The 13365-nt window shown below is 42.4% G+C and overlaps 1 protein-coding gene across 2 annotated transcripts in view; it reads right to left on the reverse strand.

Annotated features, from left to right (window-relative positions):
* The window catches only part of SLC36A1 (solute carrier family 36 (proton/amino acid symporter), member 1), a 47038-nt gene that overhangs the window by 17178 nt on the left and 16495 nt on the right, over nt 1–13365 (reverse strand). For both annotated transcript variants that reach the window (XM_011985300.1, XM_011985301.1), the window contains exons 3-8: nt 11041–11131; nt 10078–10166; nt 9519–9614; nt 7404–7488; nt 6757–6975; nt 1066–1164 (exon numbers count right to left, since the gene is read on the reverse strand). In XM_011985300.1, coding sequence (XP_011840690.1) covers nt 1066–1164; nt 6757–6975; nt 7404–7488; nt 9519–9614; nt 10078–10166; nt 11041–11131 — 679 coding nt within the window. The remainder of the gene's footprint in view (nt 1–1065; nt 1165–6756; nt 6976–7403; nt 7489–9518; nt 9615–10077; nt 10167–11040; nt 11132–13365) is intronic.

Genomic DNA, 13365 nt, shown 5'->3' on the forward strand with positions numbered 1-13365 from the left:
GGCTCTTCCCATTTGTGGAGCCCTTGGCCAGGAATAACTTTCTTCAGAGAAGAGTTTTGTACCATTATAATGAAAAATACAAATAAAATTCAAATTAGGTAAAATTGAGGGGTAGATTCCTCTTTAGGAAAAGCATTCGGTGAAATCACAGCATGCTGAGCCAGGAATGAAGGCTGCTTTTTTGCATGCAGAAAATACACCAAACCAATGTTGTAGGGCAGAGAAATTATTCACACATTTATTGATTCAATAATAAAATAATATTAATAAAATTAAAATCTATTAAACATTTACCATGCGTCAGGGTCTGTGCAAAGCACTTTGCACATATCTCATTTAATCCTAATAACTACGAATCATTAAGTTCACTTTTCAGGAATAAACAATGAAGGCTCAAAGAGGTGAAGCCCTTGCTCAAGGTCACACAGCTACTCTATGGCAGAGCCAGGACTTACCCCCAAGTCAGTCTGACTCTAGACCTTGCCTTCCTGATTGCCATATACTATTGCTTACTGCACACATAGGAGATGAGTGTGCAATGACGGGGCCTTGAATGTAAACATTTTAAAATTACATATAATTTGTCTTGAAAAGTTGAAGCTGGGAAATCTCAATGGAATCCCCAAAACACTATTCACTAACTGACCAGTGAGTCACAGAAGATAATTTCTTTTTTTTGAGACAGAGTCTCGCTCTGTCACCCAGGCTGGAGTGCAGTGGCATGATCTTGGCTCACTGCAACCTCCGCCTCCCTGGTTCAAGCGATTCTCCTGGCTCAGCCTCTCGAGTGGCTGTGATTATAGGCGTGTACCACCATGCCCAGCTGATTTTTGTATATTTAGTAGAGACGGGGTTTCACCATGTTGGCCAGGCTGGTTTCGAACTCCCGACCTCAAGTCATCCACAGGCTTCGGCCTCCCAAAGTGCTGAGATTACAGGTGTGAGCCACTGCGCCTGGCCTCAGAAGGTAATTTTAACAATGTTTCCTCAGCATTCCTTGAAACAGACCTGCAGGACACCAAGGGCACTAGAGAACACTAGCCCAAATCACAGTGCAGCTCTTACCATTCCAATGCCTTCGAATGCAAAAATCGCTGTGCCAAAGAAGAGAGGGTAGGTCTTCCAGGGAGCCACCAAGGGGAGGTGGCTGGGGTCTGGGATCCTCTGAAAGAGAGAAAGCAAAACAAAGCAAAAGGCTATACAGAAATTCAAGATTTGAACTCTGAATCAGAGAGGTCATACCTTTCAACAAATCCGAGATTCTCTAAAGGAAGAAAGTCTAATACCTGACATGTTTAGGGACATTTAACCTTTGTATGTTTTCCTCTTCAGGCTAAGAAAAACCCACTTGTTTGGGGGAAAGATAAGCCCAACATATTATTAAAAACTCAAATGTTGGGGCTTGCATAAAAAGAGTCACATTCTTTCACGAGGTAATCCCATCCCAAGAAAGTGAATTCAAGTAGAAAAAAAATCAAAAGATGAAAAACACTGAGCAAAGCTGTTTAATAAAGTAACTGAAAACAACATGAATGCTCCCAAACAAGCACATATTGTATATTTAGTAGAGATCCCAAACAAGGGATCAGTTAAGTAATTAACAACATACCAGCTAAACCACAGAATATATACACTGTTTATTTATTTGGAGACAGAGTTTCCTTCTGTTGCCCAGGCAGGAGTGCAGTGGCGAGATCTCGGCTCACTGCAACCTCCTCTGCCTCCTGGGTTCAAGCAATTCTTCGTGCCTCAGCCTCCCAAGTGGCTAGGACTACAAGTGTGCACCACTACACTTGGCTAATTTTTGTATATTTTTGGTAAAGACATGGTTTCACCATGCTGGCCAGGCTGTTTGTGAACTCTTGATCTCAAGTGATCTGCCTGCCTCAACCTCCCAAGGTGCTGGGATTACAGGCATTGGCCACTGCGCCTGGCCAGTATGCACTACTAAAAAGTAAAAATTGAGACAACTAAGTAGAACATGAAAATCTACTTATGAAATATTAGGGAGAAAAAAATTTAATTTTAATTTATATATTCACTCTGATACAACTACATTAACACCAAAGATAAAGCTGGAAGGGAAGAGAAAGTGGTAAATTTTCAGATTGGTTCTCTTCCTTTTTCCTCTTCTTTTCTTCTCCTTTTTAAAATTCTTATCAATGAGCTTGAGCACTTTGAAAGTATTACCAAGAAGCACACAATAGGAGTGTTGGAACATGTGGGGAGAAAGAGCAAAAAGAATGTTTTCAAAAATAGGCCAAAAAAAAGGGGGCAACTGTTAACTGCAGGTACAATGTTAAGATTGTATAAGGAAGGAGGTTGTGGTGGTTAATATTGAGTGTCAATTTGATTGGATTGAAGGAGGCAAAGTATTGTTCCTTGGTGTGTTAGTGAGGGTGTTGCCAAAGGAGACTAACATTTGACTGGGACTGGGACTAACATTAACCATGGACTGGGAAAGGCAGACCTACCCTCAATCTGGGTGGGTACCATCTAATCAGCTGCCAGCTCAATCAGTGGCCAGATTAAAAAGCAGACAGAAGAAGATGAAAAGGCTAGACTGGCTTAGCCTCCCAGCCTACATCTTTCTCCCGTGCTGGATACTTCCTGTCCTTGAACATCAGACTCCAAGTTCTTCAGCTTTGGGACTCGGACTGGCTTCCTTGCTCCTCAGCCTGCAGACGGCCTGTTGTGGAACCTTGTGATCGCGTGAGTTAATATTCCTTAATAAACTCCCCTGTATATGTACATCTATCCTATTAGTTCTGTCCCTCTAGAGAACCCTGACTAATGCAGAGGTATAGCTGCAAAATCCTCCATCAAACAAGTCTCCAGTAACAGACTGTGTGGAAGGGGCAGGGTAGGGAGGGGGGATTCAAACTGCTCTCTTTTTAAAATTTGGCTTTCTAAACCTCATGCATACATTGCTTCAATTAAAATGAAAATTGATGTTCAAACAGCCTTTTACAATGTTTTAAAATTGATTTAACTATATGGATATTTGGATAATACGGGGCATGCTCTTAACAGGCTTCAGAATAATTTCAGGTGAGTAAAAGGAGATCTATTAATAATCTCTGTAACAGCCTTCTCTTTGAAAGATTTCAAAGCAGCGATACTGCTTTTGAAAAAATAAAAAAAAATTAAATAAATACGTTTCCCTGGGCCCCTGCTAAGAAATCTGTTAGGTCTCTTCGTAAGAAGCATTTCAATACGTGGAATGAAGACAGGCTAATAGGTATTTTTCATCTACAATGGGACTTGAGAGCAAGAGTGCCCTGTAGTTATTCCTGAGTCATAAATGTGACATAAGTTATTGGAAATAGGTACTATCTGTTGGTTAGTGAATGACTCCTGCTCTTGTTCATACATCAGATCAGATTCAAGTATCAGACCGGGAATTTCACAATCCATGTCTGGGGATATTGCAGGAATGATGCCAGCAGAAGGAGTGTATTATTCTACACACTTACTGATTGCTACTTACCCAGCCAACTAAATGAGAAAAGTTTAATTTATAAAGAAATATACATGTTAAAATCAGCTTGTTATCAACATAGCTCCTTAATTCTACAACACAGTAACTCCTCACTCGTCGTGAATAGGTTCTTGGAAACTGAGACTTTAAGTGAAACGATGTAGTCACTTCCTTCAATGCTGTTTTGTTATAACATTGATGAGGAAAAAAACTGATTTTGCTATACATACATTTCATGGATTGCAGTTTCTAAGAACGTATCAATGATGTTATGTGAGGTCTTACCATATTATCAATTATAATAATAACAGTATTTTGAGAAAATGCTGTTAAATGTACACATGGATTCTGAGATGTACTCTTGTAATTCTGAAACTATTATAACTATGAAAAAATACATCTCAGAAGCAACGATATGCAGTGATAAAACATTTATTGGGAGCTCCCTCTGTGCAAAGCACTCTGCCTGGAACTCTTCCATTTGAGACTCCACATGCCGAAGACAGAAGGGAACCTGCTCAGGTGGAAGACCTTGGTCTGCTACCTACAATGGCACGTGCATGAGGGGCAAAAGGAACAGTCATGTACGTGCTTAGGATTAGGAACAAAAATCAGAAACACTGAACAGTAGGGGAATCCTCATGGTAAGTGAGGCAAAATGCCAAAACAGAACAGTAGTAACAAGCAGCAGAGGCAGCAGCAACAAAAATGACCTAGAGGGAGCATATTTAGCTGTACGACACATCAAAATGAAGCAATTACAACACTATGGGCAGTGACTACATCAAAACACAGCCAAATCTCCTCCCCCATGCTGCACTCCGGGTAGACGGCACTATTTGATCACAGCACAACTTCTGGCTAAGCCCAGAGGAAGACTTGGAATTGCTCTCAAGAAATCAGCAGGGCTGCCCTTATGCAGACATTGCTCTGTGTCCTGGTTGTACTATAAATAGACATCACTCTGGATGGATACTACCAGTTGGTTGGGACTGAGACGCTACAAGAACCCAAATTCTCATCCCAGCCCTCTGATCATGGCAACCACCACAGCCCGACTACCTGCAATGATTTAAAACTAAATGCAGCAGGTGTACCTGTCTATGGGGAGTGGTGTCACTCAATTCATCTTTAACGTCCACTGGAGTGTATCCAAGGTGCTCTTGAGAGCTCTAATTACAATGTGAAATCATGGGTAAATATTTACCCTTCCTTGTTTGGTAATGGAAATGGTCTATCGTGCATTCACAGGCCCTCCTTCCAGTCTCATAAAAAAGGGACGCGAAGAACTATTTATTCTATGTTTAAAAAAATAGTTCTGCAGAAGAACAGTCAATATCTGCCACTCATCTGACTTACCATGATGAAAAAACAGTCAATATTCACAGAGCACAATGTTAATCTAAACTGATAATGTCATTTGCTTAGCACAATAAGTTCTGCTTTTTATGAGCCACTGTTTTCCTGGAAACTATCAGTGGATGACTGGGTCACTGTTAAGCAGACTGTATGAAAATGAGGTAATATTCACCTGTCAGACTGACCAAAATAATACTAATATAATTATACTATATATAAATAATACTAATATAATATAAATAATACTAATACATCCAGTATTAGTTAAGGGTGGAAAAACAGGCGTGTAAATACTGTGGAAGGGAGTCTCTATGAAATTAGGAACTAGCTTTTGGAAAAAACAACTTGGTAACATAAAAAAAAAATCAAAAGTGCACACTCTTCAGTAATTACACATCTAGACAAATATCTTAAAGAAGTATTTATACAAGTCCACAAAAAGGAATGCGTAAGAACATCTCACTGTCTTAATACTGAAATAATACTAAAAATTATCAATTACCTGATAGCCACTGAGTGGGGACTGGTTAAATAAACGGCAGCAAATCTCTACTCTGTGATACAATGTGACAGCTAACAATAACAAAGCAGAGCCAGGAATACTAACCTGGAAGGCTCGCTAAGGCATTTTTAAGGTGGAAAAAAGCAAGGTAGATGAACATGTAACTTTACAAAATTATGTTTCAAAAACGAAAACAAAATATATTTTAATGTATTTCTCGATACATTACATGGGCTGTAAATCCATTAACAGGATCTAGAATGAGACAGACCAATCACACAGAGCGAGTCCCTGAGAAGAGACTCAGGGTGGGGACGTGGTATTCAAGAGGTATTTGTGTTGTCTGCATTTTAATGAATATGTACTGATGAATTAGTTGGGGAACTGAATTTAAGTATCGTTTTTAAGTTATTCTTTTATTTACCTGCTTTTACTTTTTTTCCTTTTCTCAAGCCTTAGAAAATGCATTGTCATTTTCACGAACAGTCATAGTGTTTAAGGGCACATTTTTCTTAGCCTGATCTCCTGATCTTCTACCCATCTGTATACAGATGTTCTCTCTCATGCCACCCCACAGACTTGCCTGCATGGGCTAAGTGAGGGCAGGGAACAAGTGAATTTATAATTTTGACAAAAATTAACTGGAGTTGATAAGGAATTACTTATCTAAATACATGTTAGAAAAATTAATTTTTATTTTAATCTTAATAGCTTCCTCTGTTTTCCAGTTGTATAGAATGATCATGAATTAACCATCTAATTGAAAAAAGTCTAAACCAGTGATTCCTGGGGGGTGGGGGGCGATTTTGCCCCCCAGGGAGGTTTGGTAATATCTGGAGACATTTTTGGTTGTCATAACTTGTGGAGGGGTTGCTACTGGTACCTACTGAGTAGAGACCAGAGATGCTGCTAAACACCCTACAGTGCACAGGACAGCCCCATAGCAAAGAATTATCCATTCCAAAATGTCAGCAGGGCACAAGATAAGAACCTCTAATCTAGATATACCAGTAGTAACATATAACTATTTACAGTCTACTTACATATATATATATTTTTGTTGTTGTTGTTATTGTTGTTGTTGAGACAGAGTCTTGCTCTGTTGCCCAGGCTGGAGTGCAGTAGCGGCGTGATCTGGGCTCACTGCAACCTCCGCCTCTCAGGTTCAAGCAATTCTCCTGCCTCAGCCTCCCAAGCAGCTGAGATTACAGGATCATGCCACCACGCCTAATTTTTGTATTTTTAGTAGTAGAGACAGGTTTTACAATGATAGCCAGGCTGGTCTCAAAGTCCTGACCTCACGTGATCCACCCGCCCCGACCTCCCAAAGTACTGGGATTACAGGCGTGAGCTACTGCACCTGGCCTTTTTAAAATATTGAATTAAGACGATAGGGGAGGGCCTAGGCACATACCTGAACAATGAACTGGTAGATCATGATCAAGCTGACCAGCATGGTGATGTTGGCCAACAGGGAGAAGACTGACAGGGCTCGGAGGTTCCTGATGAAAACCAGCAGCACCAGGAAGGGCAGGAAGGACAGCATGTAGAGTCGCGAGTCCATGGTGGGGGTCAGAATCACCGTCTCGTTGTTGTGGCAGTTATTGGTGGTCCCATTGGCCGCTTCTATCACCTAGAATGAGGGGGAAGGAAGAAAACGGAAACACCTCTCAAACAACAGAGGCCGGTGGATCCTCTGCTGGAACAGGTTCCTGAGGAAAGGCTCACATGTGTGAACAAAGCCTTTTAGAATCTGCGGCCAGTGAGCCATCTTTAGAGATCTTCACAACTAGCATCAGCAACCCAATTGTCTGAGCTAGGTTTGATCATATGTACCTAGGACAGGAGGATGGACAAGACATGTAGCGGTTTCTCTATGCCCGAGCTCTTTCCCTGGGAATCAAACAGAAGACGTGGTTCTATGTAAAATGTTAAAACTTTAACTCTTTTGTTGACAAAAGCTGGCTTGGCAAAAATCCTAAACAAAAATTTCAATCATCTTTTGCCATCCTCTCTCCTGTTTTTGTTTTTGCTTTTGCTTTTTTTTAACCAGGTGCCTACCTGTTTAAAGTTGTCAGCCAGAAACACGAAATAGACACAGCAGAATCCCAGCTGAGTGACAATCAGGAAGAAGTCCACAACATGTCTGGAGATGGGGAAGGAAGGAATACAAAGACTGTTACAATACAAATGCAACACTCCCAGAAGGGGAGGTGTTTTTTCTTTTTGTTTTTTAACAGATTTAGGGAGTACAAGTGCTGTTTTGTTAAACGGATATACTGCATAGTGGTAGCGTCTGGGCGTTTAGTGTAACCATCACCCAAATGGTGTACCTTGTACCTGGTGTTTTTTTTAACAGTGCTTTTCCCCAAGCCATCACAGACCCTTCCTGGAAGTGACAGGGATGAGCATGCCCTGGCAGGAGAAGAAACCATGCTAGGTGCCACCGGTCGGGGACGTTGGGAAGAAGGTGAGGGAGGTACTGTCTGCGTGGTTTCCAACATCCCCTTCCTGGCTTCTTGTCTGGAATGCTGCATGAGGTCAGACACATGCACAGACACCATGACCACTGCCCAGCCCCTTAGCCTCCTCTCTACACATCTGCCCAACTATCCCATCTCACACGTTTTTGTTAAAGTTACAGGGAGCCTTTGACATAAAACACCAGAAGTAGTTTCCTTCACTGTCTCTCTAACTTGGATACAAGAACCAACCAAGTCCCACATTAAGGACACAGAAACTGATGTACCAAAAACAGATTGCTGGTTGAACAATAGCAGTTGGTAAGAACCTAAAGGATCATCAAAAGGAGAGTGATTAAATTATAGACTGTTCTTAAATGGAACATTACACAGCAATTAAAAAGACTGTGTTAAATCTCTATCTGCTGATACAGAAAAATGTCTCAGACATTTAAGGGGAAAGAGCAAGTTTCCAAACAGTATACATAGTATGGTCAATCTGTACAAAAAACTTAAGAATATGTGTATGTTTCTACTTATACAGCAAATTCCAAAAGGCTACCCATGCAACTGTGACCAAAATTTTCCTTCACTTTTTACTTTATATCCTGTCTTGATCAAAACAAAGTTTTTACTATGAGCACATGTTAAAATAACACACATGTTATTAAAAGGAAAGAAGGAAAGGAGGGAAGGAGGGAAGAAGAAAGGAAGTAGTAAGAAAGGAAGGAAGAATTAACAACCACCCAACTCATGGTGGTCACTTGGCAACCTAGCTTCTCCCAGTTACAGAAAATAATTTGGCCAAAAGAACTATATAATCTGCATCACAGGATAAAGGTGACTATGAATGAAGGTAAGTTTCCTGTATGGCCACAAAAAGGAACTTTTCTAGAGAACATAGTTTTAATGTGGTTCTTTTTTTTTTTTTTTTTTTTAAAGAATTTTTAGCCCTTGACAGTATCAATTTCCTACATTTAAATGTAAAAAACAAAAATAATATTTCCCTCCAAACATCTAAGAGTTACCACAAGGAGAAATTTGCAAATACTTCCCACCTCCAAATTCATCTCCACACCCTGCTCTAGTTCACCTCACCTTCTCCTGAAGCCTTTTCTGCTCCCAGCTCTCATGCGCGTTTCTCACCTGCCACAGCCGACAAGAGAATCTTTAAAGTTCCTCCTTCTTTGAGCGCTGAGGATGTATTCCCAGCTCATGACACTTTCTTCTTACAAGTGTCTCCTACTACTGGTCTCTTATCTTATTCCCTGGCTTCTCTTCCCAGATATCTCTTTCCTTACACAGACTACGAGCCTCTGGAGGGTAGGAACCACATAATTTACTTCAGGAAATCTCCCCTTCTTACCTAGAACTGTTTTGTTCCAATTATAAGATAGTGCTTAAATACATTTGTTGAACAAATGAGTGAATCAAAAACAATCACTGGTCACAGACTGCCAAAGCTGGAATGGCTCTAGAGACCATTCAGGCCAGGCCCCATGCTTTCCTGATAGGGAAACTGAAACCCAAGGAAAAAAGAAGTTACCCAGCCCCAGGTCACAGCTTACTACCAGTGGAGCTGAGCCACAGCCCAAGGCAACTGAACCAAACAGCAACTCTTTCCACGCTTTACACTGTCTCCCATGTTGCACCTCCCCGTCTGAAGGCCTCACACTGGGAGGCCACAGTTGAAAGGAAGGAGGAAATCAGTTACCTTCCCCAGTGTGCATGGTTCCGGAGCCAAGAGCAGGGGCTGGATTCTAGTCCATACATCACAGTGTCACCATAATCCACAAAGGATTTATTCAGCCTAGAAGAGGAGGAGGGAAGAGGAAAGGCAGAGCATGTGGATTAGACAGAACCAACAGAGCCACTGAGACCTGGGTCAGTTCCCACCTGTCACCCTGGAGGTGCCACTCTGAGTCCTGTACCTCGTGCTTTCAAAGATCAGAAGTATTAAGTCGATAGGATGGTTACTTTTATTATAATTAACAACCATGTGGTAGAATCATTTCAATGGGGTAAACATGACAACGCACATGAAATTAGAATGTAGTGTCTACCCACTGGGCATAAGTCAATTTAACAGATGATAATGAGCCAGAAAAGAACACAAAAATAACCAGGGAAAGGAAAACGCTGCAATCCTAAGCCGCTACCTCCAGCCAGTGTAAAGAATTGAGAGTGGTCTGCATCAGTGCTCATTTTCAGGGTTGATAACAGAACCCAAAAGGACAATTTGTCCCTTGAGAGGTGGCGCAGAGGGCTCTCACCTGCGGCAGAAGTGGTGAGCACATTTCACCAGGATCCCCATGCAGTGCACGGCCACGATGCCTATGACCAGAAGGCTGATGGGACCCATCTGGGGACAGGTGTTGCGGACAAAAGAGAGAGAGAGAAGTAGGTAGAATTAGGAGTGAACCCAATGGATACTCAGTTCGCAAATGATTAAAAAGCTACTAAGGCACTTTTCATTGACAAAACTTTGGGCCCAGCATCAGAGAGAGAGAAATGTGATCGTGGAGATTAGTTCTGTGAGATGGGCTCTATCTGAACTCTAGCACATTTTCGAGAGATTTAGTCATGTGGAGAAGAAGGACATAAGATAAGTCTGTTCTGAGACTGGTGCACGTCAGCAGAATAGAAGGCTCCTGTGACTGTGGGAAGAGCTGGGCTAAGGGATGTGAGGCGAGACGAGTAAGTTATCTTTACAGCAATGCCAGATCAAGAAAGACTGCATTTAGCTAAGGGCAACCCACATCTCCGAGCCTCTCTTCAACTCCAAAAGAAACCAGAATGGCTTTGGGCAGGCAGTCAACTGGAGGTAAATCACAAAAAGAAGACATAAGATTCTTGCAGTTGGCCATTTAGGAACAAGGCATGGGGGACCGTGTAGAAAATGGGCAGACATCTGTAACTAACTCATCAGTTCATATTATTGACAGAAACTGCTCGAGCCATCTCAGTACATCCTCTCCACCATGAAGTAAGCTCCATGAGGGCAGGAATCTTTAATTCACTGATGTATTCTAAGAGCTTAGAATGGTGCCTAACACACAGAACACTCTCAATAAATATCTTTAGGTGAATGAATGTCTGAATTCTGCTTTCTGTCAACTGAATTTTTAAAAAATGCTTCTCTATTTAAAATGTTTTAAAGCAAGTACATTTTAACAACAACAAAAAGCTGTCTCCTAAAATTTGTCACCACTCCCCCTACTGATGCAGACCCTTACCACGATGCCTGCATTTTTCACTGCCAGAGGGAGCCCCAGGAGTCCTGTGCCAATGTTGCCTTTTAACAGGTGGATCAAGGTCTGGAACCATCTGAAGTGGAAGACAGCCAAAGAAATGATAACCATGACAGTTAACTTTTATTAGGATCTCAGTGATTTATATGCATTATCTTATTTCCACAACAATCCTGTAAGATTTTATTTTATAGATGATCAAGCAGTTTGCTCAAGGTCACACAGCTAGTAAAGGGCTGGGGCAGGATTCAAATCTGGGCAGTCTGACTCCAGAGCTCCCCCTCTTATCCACTGTGCTGTAAGTCCCTACTCTCTGTGACATTTCTGAGAATCCCTTCTCTCAGAGATTAGACCAGAGGGGTGCTCCAACTGACTGCCTGCTCCAACTCTCTCCAGACACTCTACCTTTTCCAAGTATATTTGGGTCTGGTTCTAACCACTGAACTGATCATTGTAAAGGCTCAGACCTGGCTGGGTGCAGTGGCTTACACCTATAATCCCGCCACTTTGGGAGGCCGAAGCAGTGGATCACCTGAGGTCAGGAGTTCAAGACCAGCCTGGCCAACAAGGCGAAACCCTGTCTCTACTAAAAATACAAAAATTAGCCGGGCATGGAGGCATGCACCTGTAATCCCAGCTTCTCAGGAGGTTAAGGTAGGAGAATCGCTTGAACCCGGGAGGCAGAGGTTTCAGTGAGTCAAGATCGCGCCACTGTATTCCAGCCTAGGCAATAGAGGGAGACTCCATCTCAAAAAAAAAAAACAAAAGACTCAGACCCCAAAACTGCAACAGAGGATGACAAACCAAACTATGACGGACAAACACTGGTGAGAGAACAGAGGAAATTTAAAAAAAAAAAAAAATAGAAGCCCCAAACCCTGTAACAGAAAGATACAAAGTGAATACCGTAAAAGTCACACCATACCATAAGAGGCCAGAAGTCCCTGATACACTTTGTATTTAAAAAAAAAAAAAATGTCAGGGCAGGTGCGGTGGCTCATGCCTGTAATCCCAGCACTGTGGGAGGCTGACGCGGGCAGATCACGAGGTCAAGAGATTGAGACCATCCTGGCCAACATGGTGAAACCCTGTCTCTATTAAAAATACAAAAATTAGCTGGGCATGGTGGCGGGCACCTGTAGTCCCAGCTACTCAGGAAGCTGAGGTAAAAGAATTGCTTGAATCCGAGAGACGGAGGTTGCAGTGAGCTGAGATCGCACCATTGCACTCCAGCCTGGGCAACACAGCAAGACTCCATCTCAAAAAAAAAAAAAAAAAGTCAAATGCCATAGAGTCCTAGGATCAGAGAAGCCCTTTCAGATAGTCACCTAGTTTACTCTTCTGCTGTGAGGGCGGGTTTGTACAAACTGTCCCCTTCAAGCTGTAATGGTAAAGCTTCTCACACTTTCTCATTCATTTTTTCACTCAACAAATGCCATCTATCATATATAAAGCATTGTGTTAACTGCAGTGGTGAAAGTAAGTATGAATCTGGTATGGATCTCAGCCTCCAGAAATAATGTCTCGGGGAAAATAAGGCAACACATTAATCACCACCAAAAATAGATTGTTGTCTTTAAGAAAAACCCAGCAGCTCGGCGCAGTGGCTCCCGGCTGTAATCCCAGCACTTTGGGAGGCCAAGGTGGGTGGATCACGAGGTCAGGCATTCAAGACCAGCCTGGCCAACATGGTGAAACCCCGTCTCTACTAAAAATGCAAAAAATTGGCTGGGTGTAGTGGCAGGCACCTATAATCACAGCCACTTGGGAGGCTGAGGCAGGAGAATTGCTTGAACCCAGGAGGCGGAGGTTGCAGTGAGCCAAGATCGCACCACTGCACTCCAGCCCGAGTGACAGAGTAAGACTCCGTCTCAAAAAAAGGAAAAGAAAAACCCAAGAACAGACACCAGGGAGAAGGGAGGCAGGTGAGGCTTTGTACAGAAGAGAGACCCGAGCTGAGCCCGGCAGCATAGGCAGGAACTGTAAATGTGCTTCTGGGGAAAAAGACACCACTGGCAAAGAGAAGGGCTTCGGAACAGCACCCTAGAGAGCGAGCTGGGATGGGAATCAGAAAGAGTAGTTGGGTTTAGTTGCCATTCGAGTTAGGGTGAGGGTGAGGACAGAGGCAGGAAGTTTCTCTTTTGTCTGCAGGGAATAGGAACTCATCCAAGGGGTTCCTTGTCTTCCTGCTATGCTGAAGAAACCCTGTCTCTACTAAAAATACAAAAATTAGCTGGGCATGGTGGCGGGCACCTGTAGTCCCAGCTACTCAGGAAGCTGAGGTAAAAGAATTGCTTGAATCCGAGAGAC

The sequence above is a fragment of the Mandrillus leucophaeus genome, unplaced genomic scaffold (genome assembly GCF_000951045.1).
Source record: "Mandrillus leucophaeus isolate KB7577 unplaced genomic scaffold, Mleu.le_1.0 Scaffold282, whole genome shotgun sequence".
NCBI classification, from domain to species: domain Eukaryota; kingdom Metazoa; phylum Chordata; class Mammalia; order Primates; family Cercopithecidae; genus Mandrillus; species Mandrillus leucophaeus.